Genomic DNA, 17,930 nt, shown 5'->3' with positions numbered 1-17,930 from the left:
TATAAAGTTTAAAGGGGTAAATTTTACAGTGTGTGAATTATATCTCAATGTTTTAAAACTCAAATATGTCACAAAATCAGAATCAGTGTGATATACTTCATATAGAACAAAGTGGGACTAATCACCTTTATCTGGTTGTTTGCTGTGATAATAAGGGAGAAAAGCAGAGCACAAAATTCAATAGATTTCAGTAATGCATTCCACAAAAATTAATGGAGCTCTTGCCATCCTATGCAACCGTGCTAGCGGCTTCAGAGTGTACAAGTTGAATGGTCCTCGGCTCCTCTCTAAGGGTCTTAGAAGCTAATGGAGAAGCTTAGAAGAGGGCACACTATACTGACAGCCCAAGCAGGGTTGGTTGTGCTCATCTATCCAAGCATGGCTCGTCAGAGCAGGTCACCAGCTTCCAGTCCTGGGAGCCGCAGACAGGCCTCCCTGGAAAGGGAATGACTGGTGAGATGAAGTCTAACAAGCTACCCAGGAGGGAGACACTTGAATAAATTACAGAATGAAATCACACCTTGATCTCCCAGAGGAGAGAGAGCAGTTATTCACCCTTCTGTATGGGGCCCCTGACTGAAAGGGAAGGATTGGGCCCGATTAAGCTGACTCCCGACCTAATCTTAGTGCAAGTTCTTATAGGCAAGGGGACAGGGGAGGGGGTACATTAAGAAGCAGGAAAACATGAGTCATCATGCAATAGGTTTTATCAGAGATTAAGAACATGAGGGAAAGGGGGATAACTTTTAAAAAGTACAACCTGGGTGGGAAGAGATGGTCCCACTTTAGTAAAGTGATGGAAAGTAGAGGCATAGCCTGGCCCATGTGAGGCCTGATGAATAACGGGGCCTAGCTTGGTACTGAATGATAGGAGAGGGGACAGCATCACACACAAACAGCAGACTGAGCATGATGGCTGACTCATGTCACAGGAACAGCAGTGTGGAGGAGACACAGCCAAGACTGCAGGGATGGGAAGAGACCAAAGTCTGGGATGGTAGATACAGCAGGAAGATTCTAGCCTTCATGAGGGTGCAGACCGGAGCAAGAACTAGTCTGTTAATTACCATTTTTATCATTACTGTGCCTCCCTGACTCTTCCACTCTATGAGTTTGTGGGGCCTTGGGAAACTGAGGTTACACAGAATACAAAGCAAAATGCTAGAAATGTCCCAAGACAATACAAAGTGCTGGGGAAAGGGAGCGTGTTTCAAAAGAGGAAGAAGTAGCAGGAGATTGGGAAAGATTTTACTCACAAAGGCAGTAGCATATGAACTTGAAAGCATGTGAAAGATTTAAAAAACTCCTTCCTGATCACAGTAATATTTAGTTTGAGAAGTATGGAAAAACACAAAGAAGAAATGAAAATCATAAATTATTCTACTACTCAGATAAAATGACCATTAACATTTGAGGGGTTTATCGTTCCTCATTTATTTATTTATATCTATATATCTATTTATATCTATATCTGCCTATAAATAATATATATTTTAAAGATTTTATTTATTTGAGAGAGAGAGCACAGAGGGAGACTGAGAGGGAGGAGCAGACTCCCCGCTGAGCAGAGAGCCTGACATGGGGCTCCATCCCAGGACCCTGAGATCATGACCCAAGCCGAAGGCAGACGCTCAACTGACTGAGCCACCCAGGCGCCCACACACATATATTTTTATATTTCAAAAAACACTTGTGATTGATAAGGATTCTGACAGGGAAACAGAAGGTTAGACTCAGAATAAGAACAAGCAGGGGAAAAGAGCATTGCAAGGCAATGGAGCATTCTAGAAAGAGCATGAGCTAAACAGGAATGGGTTTAAATCCTGCCTCTGCCTCTATGGAAACTCTAGCAAGTTAATTATGCTGATCCTCAGGTTCCTCATGTGTAAAATGGGTATAGCAATATTTACGTGATAGAGCTGCTTTCATGATCAGAGACATGAATGTGTCGAGAGCATAGCAGTGTGCCTAGAGAACGGTAGGCACAGAGCATGTGTCGGGATAGAGCAGGCTGTTTGGGCAGCTGCATGTAGCTCTGCTTGCTTCTGGTGTGAGATACTTGCAGGTAATAGGGAGTCAGAGACAACTCACTCACTGTACCCCATGGATCACAAGGATTCCAGATCTCAGCTAACTGTAAGAACAAATTAGCCAGAAGTGGTAATAAATCTTTTAAAACTACTTAACAACCCACCCAATTTCTACAGAAATCACCCTGTAGTACATACAACCACAATCAGCTGTCTCACTGCACGTGATTTCCCTCTGAACAGCCGTATTACACTAGGCAACAGGCCAAGGTTACTAGCTCACGTTTTTAATGGTTATTCTAATATTTTTCAGGCTTGAAAAATTCTTCTGACCCTTATAAACCAAAGTGGCAGAAGGACTATGGCTAGTACTTGACTGCTGATTCACCGAGTGAACATGGGTCAGACAGATAATCTTTCTCTTCTTGTGTCTCCTGAAATAGGGCAGGCAGGTTCCTGTCCCTGAGCAGAAGCATCAGCACAGGGAGAGTAACTCAGGGCCACCAATTTGGGTGAAGTGTCTGCATATCCGTTTTTCTGCAAAGCTATAAAAGTAATTGTCCATCCGTCTCTGGTGAAGGAGACCATTATCCTGTCCTCACTGTGATTTGGATCATTTTAGATATCGGATACATTTATGAGCCCTTGATTCATTAAGCCATCGAGGCAAACAGATGGTGCCTTGTAATCAGGGTGAGGGCAAAATGACTTGGAGAGCCTGGAGATCAGTCAACAAAAACCTATTTGCAGTGCCAATGAGGATGGCAGTGGCTCCCAGAAGAGGCACCTCATTCTCAGAGAATTAGCAGACTATAAAAATAGCCCTAAATCATTGTTGAGAGAGAGACAGAGTGAGGGGAAGCCGAGAGGCAATCAGTATCCAAGGCAGTGGGGGAGAAGCGAGGGGGGCTGTGACAGGATGACCGTGTAAAGGGTGGCTGACCAAGAGAATTCAGAAGCCGTAGGAGCCCACAGGCCCCGCCTGGCTACTGCAGCCCCAGTAGCTGAAATGCAGCTCGTGTCACTGAACTCAGGTACTCACCTCTGCAAAGAGACAACCTTGAGTCATTCAGCCAGTACTTACTGGAGGCCTCCTATGTGCAGGACACCACTAGGCTAGCGCCGTGGGCGATACAAAGATCGCTCTGTAACAGAGGCTCTGTGCCATGGTGCTGGCAACCCAACGTTCACATATAACCACAGTACTCAACATCGTATCAAGTGCCAGCAAGCAGCTAGGGAGGGAGCCCAGGGAGAAGATCACGTTTATCCTTTCTGATGGGAAGAGCTATTTGCTTATGATAAACAGAAAGCTTTTGCTTCCAGTAATCAATTGTTTTCGTATAACCTAGTTCCATATCTGTGCAAAATACAGATCATAAAAATAAGGCAATCTTTTTAGTTATATAGATTATATAAGATTATAAGTTTTCTAATTTAAAAAATCAGGCTATAAAACACAAAACTGAATATTTTCTATTAAAGGGCATATTTAATAACAAAATATATGGAATATAAAATTATATAAATTTTTAAGAAGGAATGATTGTGTTGTTAATCCCAAATCCAAGTGTCTTCAAAACAAAGCCAATAGGCAGGAGAGATATAGCTAAGTTAGGGGAGGTCTGTGCCTGCCCACCCCACCTGCCCATCTCCCCTGCTCCCTCCCTCAAAGAACAAAAAAGGAATTTGAGGAGCTGCAATGAATCTAAGATCCATTTTTTAGTGACAACCTCGCAGCTTTTTGTTTGAAAATATTGTCAGTGAAAACAGTCTTGTGTTCCACCCTAAGATGATGTAAATGCATTTCCTTATTTGATCTGTTTAAGAGCTTTCCTGTATAAATAATTCTCTTAACATCACTGCATACAGGAGTCAGGCAAACCTGGGCCAGTTTGGTCAGAGCACATTACTATGACAGTAAAGGCAGAGTCTCATCTCTGCCTTAAATATTCCCCCCCAGAGCTTCATAGGGCTGGCCCCTCGTCATTCAGTTCTCTGCTCAGATATCACTGGCTGGATGTGGAGAAAGGAGGAAGTTGTGTCAACAAAGGATTTATCCAGGTTTCATATTTGGTTAATGGGATGGACAGCTGTTCCACAAACCACGTCAGGAAATTTAGGAGAAATTATAGGCTTATCAGGAGGGGAGTGTCCAGAGAAGGGGGAAGGAGAGGAAATACATGATTAATTCATTTATGGACATGTTGTGGAATCTGTGGACTACTGAGGTAGAGACGTCCAACACACAATTGAATCTAGAGTTCTAGAGCTCAGGCAGAGAGAGGACAAGAGAGCATCAGTATATAGATGAGAATGAAAAACAATGAGGGTACATGAGATCATCCCAAGAGGAGAAAAGAGAGTAAGAAGGAAAGTGTGAGAACAGAATCCTGGAAAACACCAACATTTAAGGGACAGAGGAAGTGAATTCAGTGATAGGAACTAAGAAAGAATGGCCAGATTGCAAGAACCAAAAGACAGGTGTCAAGAGAAGATTCGTGGTATCAAGTATGGTAGTCAAGTCATATATGCGCGGAGAAACTGAATTATATCCACTGAATGATGTCCTTCACTATTGTAGTCTTAGTAGTGTGACAGGAGTAGAAACCAGTGGGTCAAGCGAAGAGTGATGTGGAAATAATATGTATATATTTTTTTCTCCCAAGCCAGGGTGAGAGAAAATAGAGCAATAACTACAGAAAAGATTAAGAAGCTATGAAGAGGCTTTTTATAAGTAGAAGAATCTTGGGTATGAGAAGCCTGTAACAAGAGAGAACAAGCAAAATTACAGATGAGAGAGCAAACAGTTGACAGCTGAGGTGGCAAGAAATGATGGAATCCAGTACAGGGGTGATTGGTGTTCAGTGGGAGAAAGGCGCCCAAGACCAGGAGAAATGACTGAGGTGGATGCAGGTAAGTCCAGAGGTGGGGGCAAAGGGACAGGTGAGAGAAGTTCTCAGTGCTCTCTGTGGAAATGGTTAGTAGGGGAATGAAAGGTGAGGCTGAGCAAAGATAAATAAAAGGATGACTTAGTAGCATGGTTCAGGAAACTTAGAGGTCTAGAGAAGTAATTTAAGATGCTTTGCTGGTTACTGCTGAGGAATATGGCAGCAAGAGGAAGGGGGCTAGTTTAGAGAGGGGAACTCATGAGTGTCTATTATGTTCCATGCACTGTTCTTGGTATCTTATATAGGGTTATTTAGATCACACAGTGTAACCCTATCAGGTACCTCTTAATATCTCCATTTTGTTGATGAAAAGTTGAGGTTCCAACAGGCTAAGTAACTTGTTTAAGGTCATAATGTTAAGAAGCACTCAAGTCAGCATTCAAATCCATGTCTTTTGACTACATGCATGTAGCAATCCTGGGGGGACAGGCCAGTCCCCCTTCCACTCCACCACATTTTTTTCCCCTTGGTACTTGTTAAGAAGAATGTTCCTGCCTGGAACAACAATAACAAATAATACTAAGTGCATTAGTGGAAAAATCAATTCAAGACTAAAACGTTTAAAGTATAATATATGTTTGTTCACTACAGAAAATATCACTATCTAAACACACAAATCCTACTGCCATATTGATTACTAATAGGAAAAATATTTTACATGGTGGAATGAAACCAATGATATAAAAGTAGGAGACAGTGTCAACTGAAGAGATGAAAGGCGTCTGATAGTTCCTTGCTTCTGCTCTCCTAAAATCTGGTTGTGTGCATCTTATACTTATGATTTTTATGCAAATCCTCTGTAACCAAAAGACTCTAACCAAAAATGGAAACCACGCAAACACATACACGCAAGTGAAACTATTAGTTGTGTTTACAGCTTAGATAAGCTGAACTGATAGGAATTCACACACAAAAACAAAACCAGAAATGTCGTAATAATTAACATATATAGCACTTATTATATATGCCAGGCAATGTTGCAGTTTTACATATCATTTGAGCCTCCCAAGAGTTCTATTATGTAGGTCCTATTATTGTACAAATGAAGACACTGAGGCATAGAATGATTAAGTAACTTGCTCAGTATCACATAGCTTGTAAGCAGCAAAGCAAGCTCGAGAGTCTGTGGTCTTAAACACTATTATACTGCCTCTCATAAAATTTAAAAGGTGGTTGTGACTTTCCTCCCTCTGGAGAGTTCTGAGATTGCATTTTAGAACTATACTTCCTAAAGGGCAGAGCGATGGACTAGGTACCTCAGACTTAACGTTCTGAAATGTGTAAGTTGTGAACAAGAGAAACTGTCATACCCGAGCAGAACATGGTGGTCTGACATGATCAGGAGCTGCTCCTTCTGGGGAAAAAAAAATAGCATTTCTTACAAAACTCTTGAAAGACTTGCATAAGCAGTCCAGGGAGGGACCCAATCACTTTTTGCCACAGGAGATTCTTTTTTTGTTTGTTTGCCACGGGAGATTCTTTTGTTTGTTAGCTCCTACATTGTGGGCTAGTTTTAAATAAAACTTTAGGGGCACTTGGGTGGCTAAGTCCGTTAAGTGTCTGCTTTCAGCTCCGGTCATGATTCCAGGGTCTTCAGGCTCCCGGCTCAGCAGGGAGTCTGCTTCTCCCTCTGCCTCCACTGCTCCCCCTGCTTGTGCTCTCTCTCTGTCAAAATAAATAAATAAAATCTTTAAAAAAATCAATAAATAAAACTTTAAAACATGCTATTAATGTGCCTGGTAAGTTTTTATTTAAAACAAACAGCTTAAGTACTATTCCATGACTCTGCAAAGTGTAAAGGTACAAAACTGTAGAATATTATGAGTGGCGCAGCAGGGCGGTCCTCTAACATGGAATTTTATGATGGTCTGGGCCTTGACAGTTCTCCCTGGGAATTGCTTTGTAAGGATTATTGCTTTTTCAAAGCAGTGGTCCTTGTCCAGGAGGACAGAGGGATGACGCCCCTGCATGTAGCAGCCTTCCTTCCATATCCTTGAGACAAAGGATGTGGACTCAGTACAAATAATACAATGAACTATAATACTGAATAGTTTTTAATTTTCTGGCTGAGTAATACTGATATTCCCTTTCTAATCCATTCTACTTCACTACAAATTACCTCAAATGTATTCCTGTCAACATCCTGCTCCAAAACCTTCAAGGGCCACCTAATAGAATACTGTGCAAGTTAATTAGCGTTTAAAGTCCTCTCCCATGTAGCTTAAACCTACTTCCCATTATTCTGACTCTGCTTTAGTCACAATTTTTTTTTTTTTTTTGCCTTTTCCCCACTCATTGTCCATGCTAGAGCTACAATCCTATAGTCTACTGCTATTCCTCTGCCCACTGTTTCCTCTTTCTGGAATAGTCTCCCAACTTATTTACATGCTAATCATTCTTCAAAGTTCACTCACCCAAGCCCCAGTCCCAAGAAGCCTTCTCTGAAACTGCGCACTCACTAGGATATCTACCTGAAGCTGCGTTCAAAGCACTTACCACAAACTGTCTTTGATGTTTTTCTATACCTGTTCCTTCTACCTAAAAAGATTATAAATCATCTCAGAGAAGGGACTAAGTCTTTAACTTCCGAATCCAGTATAGTACCCAACACAATATACATGTCCAGTGATTGCTGAAGGGGACTTTTAACTCTGGTTTTAAAAATATCTGTGGATATTACCAATTTGCTCAAAAGGTTTAACATTTGGTTTAGACAAAATTCCACAAAGATCACAAAGCAGTTTTAAGAAGGATACAAGGATAAAGGTACAAGGTAATGTACCTTTAAGCTGGGCCTCAGCCTAAAAAGACATCTGAGTTTAGAATCCCATTTCTCTTGTAGTAGATATGATCATGTGTAGACTGCTACTTGGAACATGAGAAGTTACAAAGGCTCTTTAAAGAGGAGAAATTAACAAAATAGGCAGATACTTCTGTGCTGTCTTCCCTTCCATATACTACAAGTGGGTTAGTTGAATACACGAGAAACCAAATAATTTTTTAATGTCTTCTGCATCAATTATACTTCTAAGTGACAGAGTAAGGAGAATGAAATAATACATGATGTACATCTGTTACCAATTATGTCTACATTATGAAAGATGTAATGGTTTGTCAGTTGTCACTGTCCTTTTCTTGTAACACAATATGGAATAAAGTGCAGCAGAATAATTTCTATTAAAAAAAATCTACAGGAGCACGTGGGTGGCTGTCGGTGATCCACAGGGTCCTGGGATCGAGCCCCATGTCAGGCTCCCTGCTCAATGGAGAGCCTGCTTCTCCCTCTCCCTTCCCCTGCTTGTGTGCTCTCTGTCAGATAAATAAATAAAATCTAAAAAAAAATAAAAATAAAAAAATCTTCTACATTATCTGATTGTTTCAGATATTTATCATTATAATTTACCAAGATTTTGGTTTCTATATACCAATCAGAAAGAGATAATTTCTCACACAAATAGGGCAGGGTCTGCCTCTTTCCATACAATTCACAGCACAGTAATTTTTTTAAAGCAATAGCACTTCTAAAGCACTTTTCATGCCAGACACTGTGCTAACACCACGTGTATTTCCTCATTAACCAGCACCACTGTTATCTCCGTTTTACAAATGAAGAAAGTGAAGTTTTGAGAAGTAAAACCCTCGGTCATGACTACTACGTGTTCAGCCTGGGGCTAACACCCAAGTTTCCCTCATCCCAAATCTCATTCTCTGGAAATGAGCAAATTAGCTAACATTATTTTGATTTATAGAAATCCCCTTCAGGAATGAATATGCTCACTACTGCTGTTAGCCTTTGTATTTCCAGAATCACAGGACTTATTAATGACTTGCTTTCATATTCAAGTCTCTTAGGCTCTTTTGTCATTTTAATTATCCTAAATAAGTCCCTGATCATCCCTACTTATTTTTTGCAGCCCTCCAATTACTGCATCGGTTATGTCTTTTCTTCATTTAACATCACCGGGCTCCTACTGAGCTCAAAGACAGTGTTCTGGGAGAGATGGGCATGAACCAGAAAAAAATATGTGCCTTCAAGTAGCTGAAAGCATACCATATAATCAAGGTATGGGGTTTTTAATTCATCATCCATAGCATGAATGTTTTCATCGCTTCTCGGCCTTTTGGCTAAGATCAAGTGTAGCATGAATGTTTTCTACATGTGTCTTAATTATGAGACAAAAAGATTTTCAAAATCCGGAGCCCATGGCACTTAGTTCCAACCTGTGTGATACAGCGTTGGCAATATGCCTCAATTCGCGGTTCTACTAAGGGATTGTAATTTAGTCGCAGACATATTCCCTATGGCACTGTCGTTGATGCTTTGCATCAATTCGCCATACTGAATGATTATCTGTCATACCAACGAGCCTGGGGCCTCTGTCTCCGGAAGTTCACTGTCACCAGGGGCCGCTGACACTTCTTTCCTCAGAGAACCACCCCTGGCCCCATTCTGGGTGAGGTCTCCTCTAGCGAACCCATGCTTGCGACCAATGGCTGCCCCTCACCACAATGTAAACTCCAAGAAAGGCTCCACGAGAGGCCCGACAGCGCACGTTCGTGGCAGCACATAACCACCAGGGGAACGGATCGAGGGCTCCGTCGCCCCACCGCCGCTGGCGCCCCAGCAGGCAGGAACGTCCTCCCTCGAGTCTCCCAAGGGCCGGCTGCGGCCGAAACCCCTCATGGCCGGCCCCGCCCCACCCGCGCTCGGAGCACGCAACGTTCGCGGTGCTCGCCGCCGCTGCACGAGGAGAAAGAGCCAAGAGGAATCCGAAGTTCGGCCCGGTCGGAGCCAGGGGCGCTGAAGAGCGCTCGCGCGAAGCCCTGCCCGTGAACTCTCACCCATGACGAGATCCCTACGCGGGAGCCGGAGACGCGGAGCCACCGCCCGCGCTCGTCGCCCCAGCCAATCCGGGACCCGCCTTACCCATCGCGCACACGCACGCACCCACCGGGACCCTCGCCTGCGGGCCGCTGGCTTCTGATTGGCTAGGGCCAGGTGTGGGCGGGACGAGAAGAAGCCGGCTGGACGACGAGCGTGGGAGAGAGCCAGAAACCAGCTGGAGCCGAAGTCCTAGCATTGTAGGTAAGTGAAGATTGAGGGAGTCATGGAGCGGACGACACCCGACCGCGGAGCGGGAAGAAGCCGGGCAGCGCTTGGCTGGGCCGAGAGCGCTTTGGGAGTGGTGGCGTCCGCGGGGCTGGGAGGAGGGGGGAGATGCCCGGGTTGAAGGGGGCGAGGTGGAATTGGCGGGTTTCGGGCCCGATCTCGTGGTTCAGGGAAAGTTGGGGGGTCTGATGGCCTTTGGGTGAGGGGATGAAGTAGAAGCTTGTGGAGTGAATCGTGGCCGAGAGGGAAGACTCACGGAGGGGGCAGTAATGAGAGAGCCTTGGAGGGGGCTGGGGCCGACCTCAGGGAGCCGGTAGCGCGGATAGTACCCGGAGCCGGGAGCCTTCCGGAGAGCGGGCCCGCGCGGTGGGTGAGGAGGGAAGGGTTGGGAGGGCAAGCGCTCAGGCCTTGGAGTCCCAACAAGGTCACGGGAGGGGGGGGGGGCGGTTCGAAAGGTTGAGGGCATAAAACCACACGACCTTACTCTTCTCCACGACCCCGGGTTTCCTCCTACCCTGGGAAGGTAAGAAGGCCCCAGGCCCTGTATAAAGCATCTGTAACGGAATTTAAATTTCTTCCAAGAAAGCTAAGCCCGCCAGTTAGGGATTAGAAAACAGCGCGGGTTTAGAATTGGGAGCAGCTGAAATGATTCGGCAGTGTTTCTCGCCTTTCTTATATACGGGTGTGAGCAGCACCTAGTTCCTTCTGTCGGGTAATCCCCACCACAGGATTTATACTTCCAGAAGTACCCAGGCACTTTCGAGTTTGACTGGTTTGGATGGAAAAGTTCAGACAGATTGAAGAGGCACCAGGTCCCAGCGTGACACACAAGTTTGAGTCCTGAATACCAGGGCATCTCTTAGTTCCTTGTGCCCCAGAAGCAGTTGAAGGGGGCTTCTTAAAATACAGATTCCTTGGGCCCTGCCCCAGACCCTCTGAACCAGAATCTCCAGGGTGGGGCCTTTGCAGCCATTTTAAACAAGCTGACAGGTGACTGATGGAAAATCAAAATTTGAAGTCCTTGCTGTTAGTAGTTCTGTGACCAAAATGACAGGCTGTGAAGATCCTTCAGTCTGTTACATCATCTCATGCTGGGCAGCTCATCTTCCCTGACATCTTTTCTAGGTTCCCATGCATTTGGAAAGGTCTGCAGTAGTATCTTACTAAGTTTAGAGAATAATTAGTGTTTTCAGATTGGCTTTGAATATCATCTGGTCATTGGTGCCTCTTTTTCTACCTGTTCAACTTTTTGGCAGAGATCTGGGTCAATTGCTATGGGCAGATGAGAAAATTAAAGGGAAATCTAGAAGTCCTGCTAGTGAAAAAGATCTGTTCAAAGCACAGTTGAAATTGGTGGATGAGTTAAGTCACTGGGGAAGAAAGTTCCATTTAATTTTAGGCATGACTTGCATATTTTTTACAATTCAAAGAAAGAAAGGCAGGCTTCTGTTAAGGAATGGATTTTAATATTTTTCAGATTAAATATATTACCAGCAAAAGATTGATGCTTTGGCAATATGTTGTCAATCAGAACAACTCTGGACTGTATCAGGAGATCTGGGTTCTAATCCTCCCCTGCCAGAGATACATTCTTGATGTTGAACAATTCATATAACCTTTTTCCATCTGTAAAATTGGGCTACTGGCATCGATTGTCTGGGTTGTTATTCTCAAATTATATGATTCATAGTTATTGATCCTGATACATTAAAAGTTAGCCATTTTCGGGCGCCTGGGTGGCTCAGTTGGTTAAGCGACTGCCTTCGGCTCAGGTCATGATCCCGGGGTCCTGGGATCGAGTCCCGCATCGGGCTCCCTGCTCTGAGGGGAGCCTGCTTCTCCCTCTCCCACTCCCCCTGCTTGTGTTCCCTCTCTCGCTGTGTCTCTCTCTGTCAAATAAATAAAATCTTTAAAAAAAAATAAAAAATAAAAAAAAAATAAAAGTTAGCCATTTTCATTTTGTGTGGCTGTAAATCATGAATACTTGGGAAACTTTCAGATGGTAATTAGGAAGAGAATTATCAAAATTTTATATGCAAGGAGTGTTATGAATATATAGTATATTAGGTATAAAAATATAATTTGAAGTATAGTATAATAAATCTGTGATGTGTTGGACTTTTTATATTCCTCTTTATTAATTTTATCTTCAAATGCGCCACAAGGTGTTCTCAGTCAGAAACAGGTTATCATTAGTCACTGAAAGCAAATAATGACCACATGGTTTCCCCCACACCCGTATTACCCTAAGGATTACTTTCTGAAAACCAGATCAAATCTCCTACCCATACAAACTTCAGAGTCCCTATCATAGGTGAGGAATGGAGATGAGTGGATTTTCTTCTTTTATATACAGGAGAGAGATTGCCATCCCCTTCCTTCCTGAAGGAGGGAGAAAAAACTTCTGCTCCATTGACCAGTTGAACAATTTACACTGATCCAGAGGTGAGAGATTAGAGGAAAGACCACTGACTTTCTTGTTTTTAAAGATAATTCCCAAATGACTTCTTAGTTTAGGAATAATTAAGGCAAAGGAAGAAAACATGCATATATCTGCAAAAGAAGGTGCTAGTTTTATTTTTATTTTTTTTTATTTAAAATATTTTATTTATTTATTTGACAGAGAGATAGAGAGTACAGGTAGGCCGAGAGGCAGGCAGAGGGAGAGGGAGAAGCAGGCTCTCCGCTGAGCAGGGAGCCCGATGTGGGGCTCGATCCCAGGACCCTGGGATCATGACCTGAGCTGAAGGCAGACGCTTAACCGACTGAGCCACCCAGGCGCCCCAAGAAGGTGCTAGTTTTAAAAAGTGGATTGTGTTATATAATAGTTTTGTCTCTTGTGGTTGCAAGGAACTAAGACCTACTCAAGTTATCATTTCTTCTTTCATAAATAAAATACAAAAATTAAATAAGCACTTAGGTACCTACAGTTTGGCATTTTTCTTACTGACCAGTTAAACTCTACAAATGTGTTTACTTGTTATTGTTTTCACCAAATTTTCCTAAATTAACAATAATTTTAATTGTTGAAATAGATTATTTTTATATTTATTCAACAAATATTTTGTGCTATGCTTACTGCATGCAAAGCATCATGCCAGGCAGTGGAGCTATAGATACAGGCAGGGCATGTATGGCCTGCTAACTTCAAGGATTCTAGCAAGAGAGACAATTGAACAGGCATTTATAAGAAAGAATTATTTTAGAGAAAGCATATTTTAGAGACTGCATAATCAAAGCAATGATCATACTTAGAAAGTCAAAGGAGACTTCCAATGAAAGTTAATTAAGAACCTGAAAAATGAGAGGAGTTAGCTAGGAAAAAGTGTCTGAAGGAGATGAAAAGGGAGGAAAAGTGTTAGGCAGAGAAATCAGCTTGTACATAGGCACTGAAGTACAGAGAACATCTTTAAGAAATTTAATGTGATTAGATTATGGGGTTCATGGCCAGAAAGGTGGAAGGAGGATCTGTGATAAACCCTCATAACTTTGAGAAGCTTAAGGTTCGTTTTGAAAGCAACAAATAAGCATATACTCGCCTAAAATATAATGTTTAATATCTAGTCCACTTATGTAGTTTCTTGAAGGCCAGTCTCAAATATTTCCCAAACCTACTTTAGCTAAAAGATACCACACACTAAATTCAGTTCTCATTCTCTGTTATGCTCTTGGAAGTAATCATACTCTATTCTGTCCCTTTAAAAAAAAAAAAAAAATCTAATTTTTAACCATTAATTATTTTAGTGTTTGTTTTAACTCTTCACATATATAGTTAGCGTCCTGAACCTAGAGCTTGTTGAACCTTGTATATAATAAAAGCTCAGTAAGTAGGGGTTTATTCAGTTAGCTTGTAACGGAGTACAAAAAAAGAAGAGAAAGACTAGTTCGAATCTGAGTTTCCTCTTATTTAGCTGTGTGATGCTGCACAACTCTCTGGATTAAGGTTTTCTTTGTCAGATAACAGAATTGGATTCTTCCCAATGGGGATGGGGGCTGAGAAGGATGATTTCACTTTCAAACTAAGGACTACGCCTCCCTCTAGAGTTGGATTTTCTTTGAGGGTGTTACCTACTACTAACACTCCTGGAATAGCATAGTGTTGGATGAGAGTTATTATTGAAGGGAGTATGATGCATGATGCACATGAAAAACCCAGAGGTGGAGGTAAGATGTTATATAGGTAGTGGGATGGGCAATTGACTTTTGAAGTTATTGTAACTGACACTAATCAGACTTGCACACTTAATATACTGTGTTTGATTCCCTTCTTTTATCTATGGATCACATTTACGGGCGGTTTAAATCAGCTCAGTGAAGAAGGAAGTATATACATATTTATTGTGACTAAGGTGAAGCTGAATTTATGTTCTCATTATGATGAAACACCTATTAAATAGCTTCCTGTGTAAAGAGAGATGACCGAAAAAGGGAGAATGGAGGTAGAGAATTTTTAAGAGGGAGGTCCAGGGAATGTAAGTTCTGTAAGGGAAAGTAGAGCTGAAGCTTAGGAGATACTCATTCATTAAGAAGACCCTGAGGGTTGTTTAGTTTTTTTGCTGCAGTGATGTTAAAAATGGTAACCCTAAGTAAAAAAAAACTAAACTAAAACGCTGTATTATGTTCAGTTGAACGTAAATTATGCTTAAAAAGAGGCATTTCTAGCAATAGTGTTTAAAATAAAAGCTTTGTCCTTTTTTTTTTTTTAAGATTTTATTTGTTTGAGCGAGAGAGATTACAGAGGGAGAGGGAGAAGCAGACTCGCTGCTGACTGAGCGGAGAGCCCAATGGTGGGGCTCAATCCCAGGACCCTGAGATCATGACCTGAGCCGAAGGCAGCCACTTAACTGACTGAGCCACCCAGGCGCCCCAATAAAAGCTTATTCTTATAAAGAAGTAAATAATGAGCTAAGTAGAAATTTTGGTTATTCAGAACAGCTGTAATCTTTTCCCCCCAAAACAGCCACTATTAATGTACTAGGGGAAGCTATTCAAAGGTGAGAACTGAAGCCATGTAGCATGTTGGAGTCGATAAGTCAGTCTCAATTGTAACCAATAAAAACTACACTCGGGCGCCTGGGTGGCTCAGTTGGTTAAGCGACTGCCTTCGGCTCAGGTCATGATCCTGGAGTCCCTGGATCGAGTCCCGCATCGGGCTCCCTGCTCGGCAGGGAGTCTGCTTCTCCCTCTGACCCTCCCCCCTCTCATGTGCTCTCTCTCTCAAATAAATAAATAAAATCTTTTAAAAAAAAAAAAAAACTACACTCAAAAGTGTTTAGTAGGATATTCAACATGTTTTGAAGAGGCGGTAAGGAGTATTGGTTTGGTTTGAGTGAAGTCGTTAAGTTAAATTAACTAAGTGTGAAAATAGCCAGAAAATCAATGGCTACTATTTTAATTGACAAAAGTTATTTCGATTAAAAAAAAAAAACTTTCACTGTTATCGGCGATGTGGTGCTAAAGAGGAATTGGTTGGGGTGCCCCAGTAGCTCAGTCGGTTAAGCTTCCGACTCTTGATCTCAGGGTTTTGAGTTCAAGCCACATGTTGGGCTCCATGCTGAGTGTGGAGCCTATTTAAACATAAATAAATAAATAAATAAATAAAAATAAAAAGGGATTGGTTGTATGGGATAAACATCAAAACAATGGGGGGGGGGAATAAATACAACTCTTCCTAAAAGTAGCTGTGGGTTAAAAATACAGTTAGTTTCTAAAATATACTTTTTAAATTTCCTGGATAACACACCACGTATTTATGTGGAAACTAGGAGTATTTTAAATACATCCAGCCATTCAGTGTAGTAGTTGCTTTTAATTATAGAACCTCCTGGAAATTCTCTTTCAGGAGGATTCTTCAGCCACTATGTCAACCGGCACAGATGTTTCTCTTTCTTCATACGATGAAGATCAGGGATCTAAACTTATCCGAAAAGCTAGAGAAGCACCGTTTGTTCCCATTGGTAAGTTTGACATTGATGTTCTAATAATCTGTCTGTTGTAAGCTTTAACTCAGTAGAAGTGTGGTCAACTCATTCATCAAGCACATCTGAAAGCATTTGTTTTCATATATTTTGTTCATATATTGAAATATGTAAGATTGGCTTGATACAACTCTCTCTATAAAAATTCTTCTGTGTGTCTTCAGAAGCCTTTGTTTATTGACTCTTATTTCAGTGAATGTGTTGGGGGACCCCACGACCACCCTCAGTCTCAGCAATTTGCTAGAAGGACTCACAAGACTCAAAAAAAAAAAAAAGCTTACACTCACAGTTATGGTTTATTACAGTCTCTGCTATGTTACCTGATTCCCTTCAGGGAAGGAAGTAGGACTGAGAGGAAGAGTTCCCTTGGCACTCTTAAAGCACCTACTGGCTCCACAGCCCACATTTTGAAGATGATCTTAACTTTCTGAATCTGCTGTTTGCTACCGATTATGGATTTTGGGTTTTGAGGGGGAAAATTAAAAACTCAATTTGTATGTTAATTAATGGTCTCAATGAAACATCTTTGTAAAAATAGTAGAAAGTACACTGATTGATAGTAAAGTCATCTTGGTTCCCTGACCCCATGCATATGACATACTTGTGACTATTTGTTTTACAGGAATGGCGGGGTTTGCAGCAATCGTTGCATATGGATTATATAAATTGAAGAGCAGGGGAAATACTAAAATGTCTGTTCACCTGATCCACATGCGTGTGGCAGCCCAAGGCTTTGTTGTGGGAGCAATGACTCTCGGTAGGTTCTTAGAGGAAATTTTCAAGTTTGTAATTCCCATTAATAGGCTTTATAAATCAAGGGAGATACTTTCTGCTGACTTTGAAGTAGTTTGAAATGTCACTTATATCTATTTTCACATAAAAATTGGATTAATAGTTCAAGTAGTGACAAAGTTTTACTGTCTGTGATACATCTTACCAGTGTTTTAAAGAAAGAAAAAGCAATTCTGTCCATCACAGAGTTTATAATTTCACTGGAGTCTAGATATGTAAATAGGGTTGGTAGTAAGATCCATTATCTGGGAGAGACATAGGACTACTATTTTATTGAATTTTTGGAAGTGGAAAAGTTTGTTTTTTTTTTTTAGAGAGAGCCTGAGAGGGGTGGGACAGGCTGAGGGAGAGGGAGAGAGAGAATCTTAAGCAGCCTCCATGCTCAGCGCAGAGCCCAACACGGGGCTTGATCTCAGGACCCTGAGATCATGACCTGAGCTGAAATCAAGAGTCGGATGCTTAACCGACTGAGCCACCCAGGTGCCCTGGAAAAGATTTTTTTGATGTAGGTATTACACTCTTTTATTGGCTTTATAATTCGTTGACTTTACTTATTGTTACATAGCAAGAGTGACTCCTTTTAAAGTTGTAAGATAAATATTGATCTTTAAAACAAATATTTCAGTAGTCTGAACTAGTCATACTAGCCTTGAGCTGCTTAGGAACCTATATAAAAAGAATTTCAGAAATTTAAATAGTTTAAGAAGGCAAGAGTATAAGCAGCCTAGGGTCTTGTTCCTCTTGTAAATATTGCATGCTAGGAGGCTTTTAGCTATTTTATGCTTTTAGCTATTTTATGAACTGTTTTCAATTTTCTTAATATCGTGGAAAATATTAAATGTTTAACTAATACATTTTTTTTTTTCTTTAGGTATGGGCTATTCCATGTATAAGGAATTCTGGGCAAAGCCTAAACCTTAGAAGAAGAGAAACTGTCTTGGTTTTGTTGGTGGTGCTTGCTTTAGCTAGGCATCTCATACTGAGTTTATATGTTTATGTTGAAAATAAATCATTTGAATGGGTCACACAATAACACAGTAATTTAAATATTGGCTTCCTTTCTTGCAGG

The 17,930-nt window shown here is 41.6% G+C and overlaps 1 protein-coding gene across 2 annotated transcripts; it reads left to right on the top strand.

The window, feature by feature from the left end:
• Positions 1 to 9,918: 9,918 nt before the first annotated feature.
• HIGD1A (HIG1 hypoxia inducible domain family member 1A) lies at positions 9,919 to 17,894 on the top strand. 2 transcript variants are annotated; one of them, XM_081825289.1, is made up of 5 exons: positions 9,969 to 10,067; positions 12,448 to 12,536; positions 15,934 to 16,048; positions 16,692 to 16,826; positions 17,733 to 17,894. In XM_081825289.1, the coding sequence occupies exons 3-5, from the start codon at positions 15,952 to 15,954 to the stop codon at positions 17,780 to 17,782; spliced, it is 282 nt and encodes a 93-aa protein (XP_081681415.1). In that variant the 5' UTR covers positions 9,969 to 10,067; positions 12,448 to 12,536; positions 15,934 to 15,951; the 3' UTR covers positions 17,783 to 17,894. The 2 variants fall into 2 exon arrangements, with proteins under 2 accessions (XP_081681408.1, XP_081681415.1); XM_081825282.1 differs by lacking the exon at positions 12,448 to 12,536 and having other exon boundaries at positions 9,919 to 10,067.
• The last annotated feature ends 36 nt before the right edge of the window (positions 17,895 to 17,930 follow it).

Source organism: Leptonychotes weddellii, chromosome 1, assembly GCF_054177405.1.
Source record: "Leptonychotes weddellii isolate Sample4059 chromosome 1, ASM5417740v2, whole genome shotgun sequence".
Lineage (NCBI taxonomy): Eukaryota > Metazoa > Chordata > Mammalia > Carnivora > Phocidae > Leptonychotes > Leptonychotes weddellii.
Note: the sequence above shows the minus strand (reverse complement) of the source record. Positions and strands in the feature narration are given on the sequence as shown.

Bases quoted from the DNA above. Each gene is read 5' to 3' on its own strand.
- HIGD1A (XM_081825282.1), top strand. From the start codon at position 15,952: ATGTCAACCGGCACAGATGTTTCTCTTTCTTCATACGATGAAGATCAG. The intron at 16,049-16,691 runs GTAAGTTTGACA...TTTGTTTTACAG, and splicing joins AGCACCGTTTGTTCCCATTG to GAATGGCGGGGTTTGCAGCA. The intron at 16,827-17,732 runs GTAGGTTCTTAG...TTTTTTCTTTAG, and splicing joins TGTGGGAGCAATGACTCTCG to GTATGGGCTATTCCATGTAT.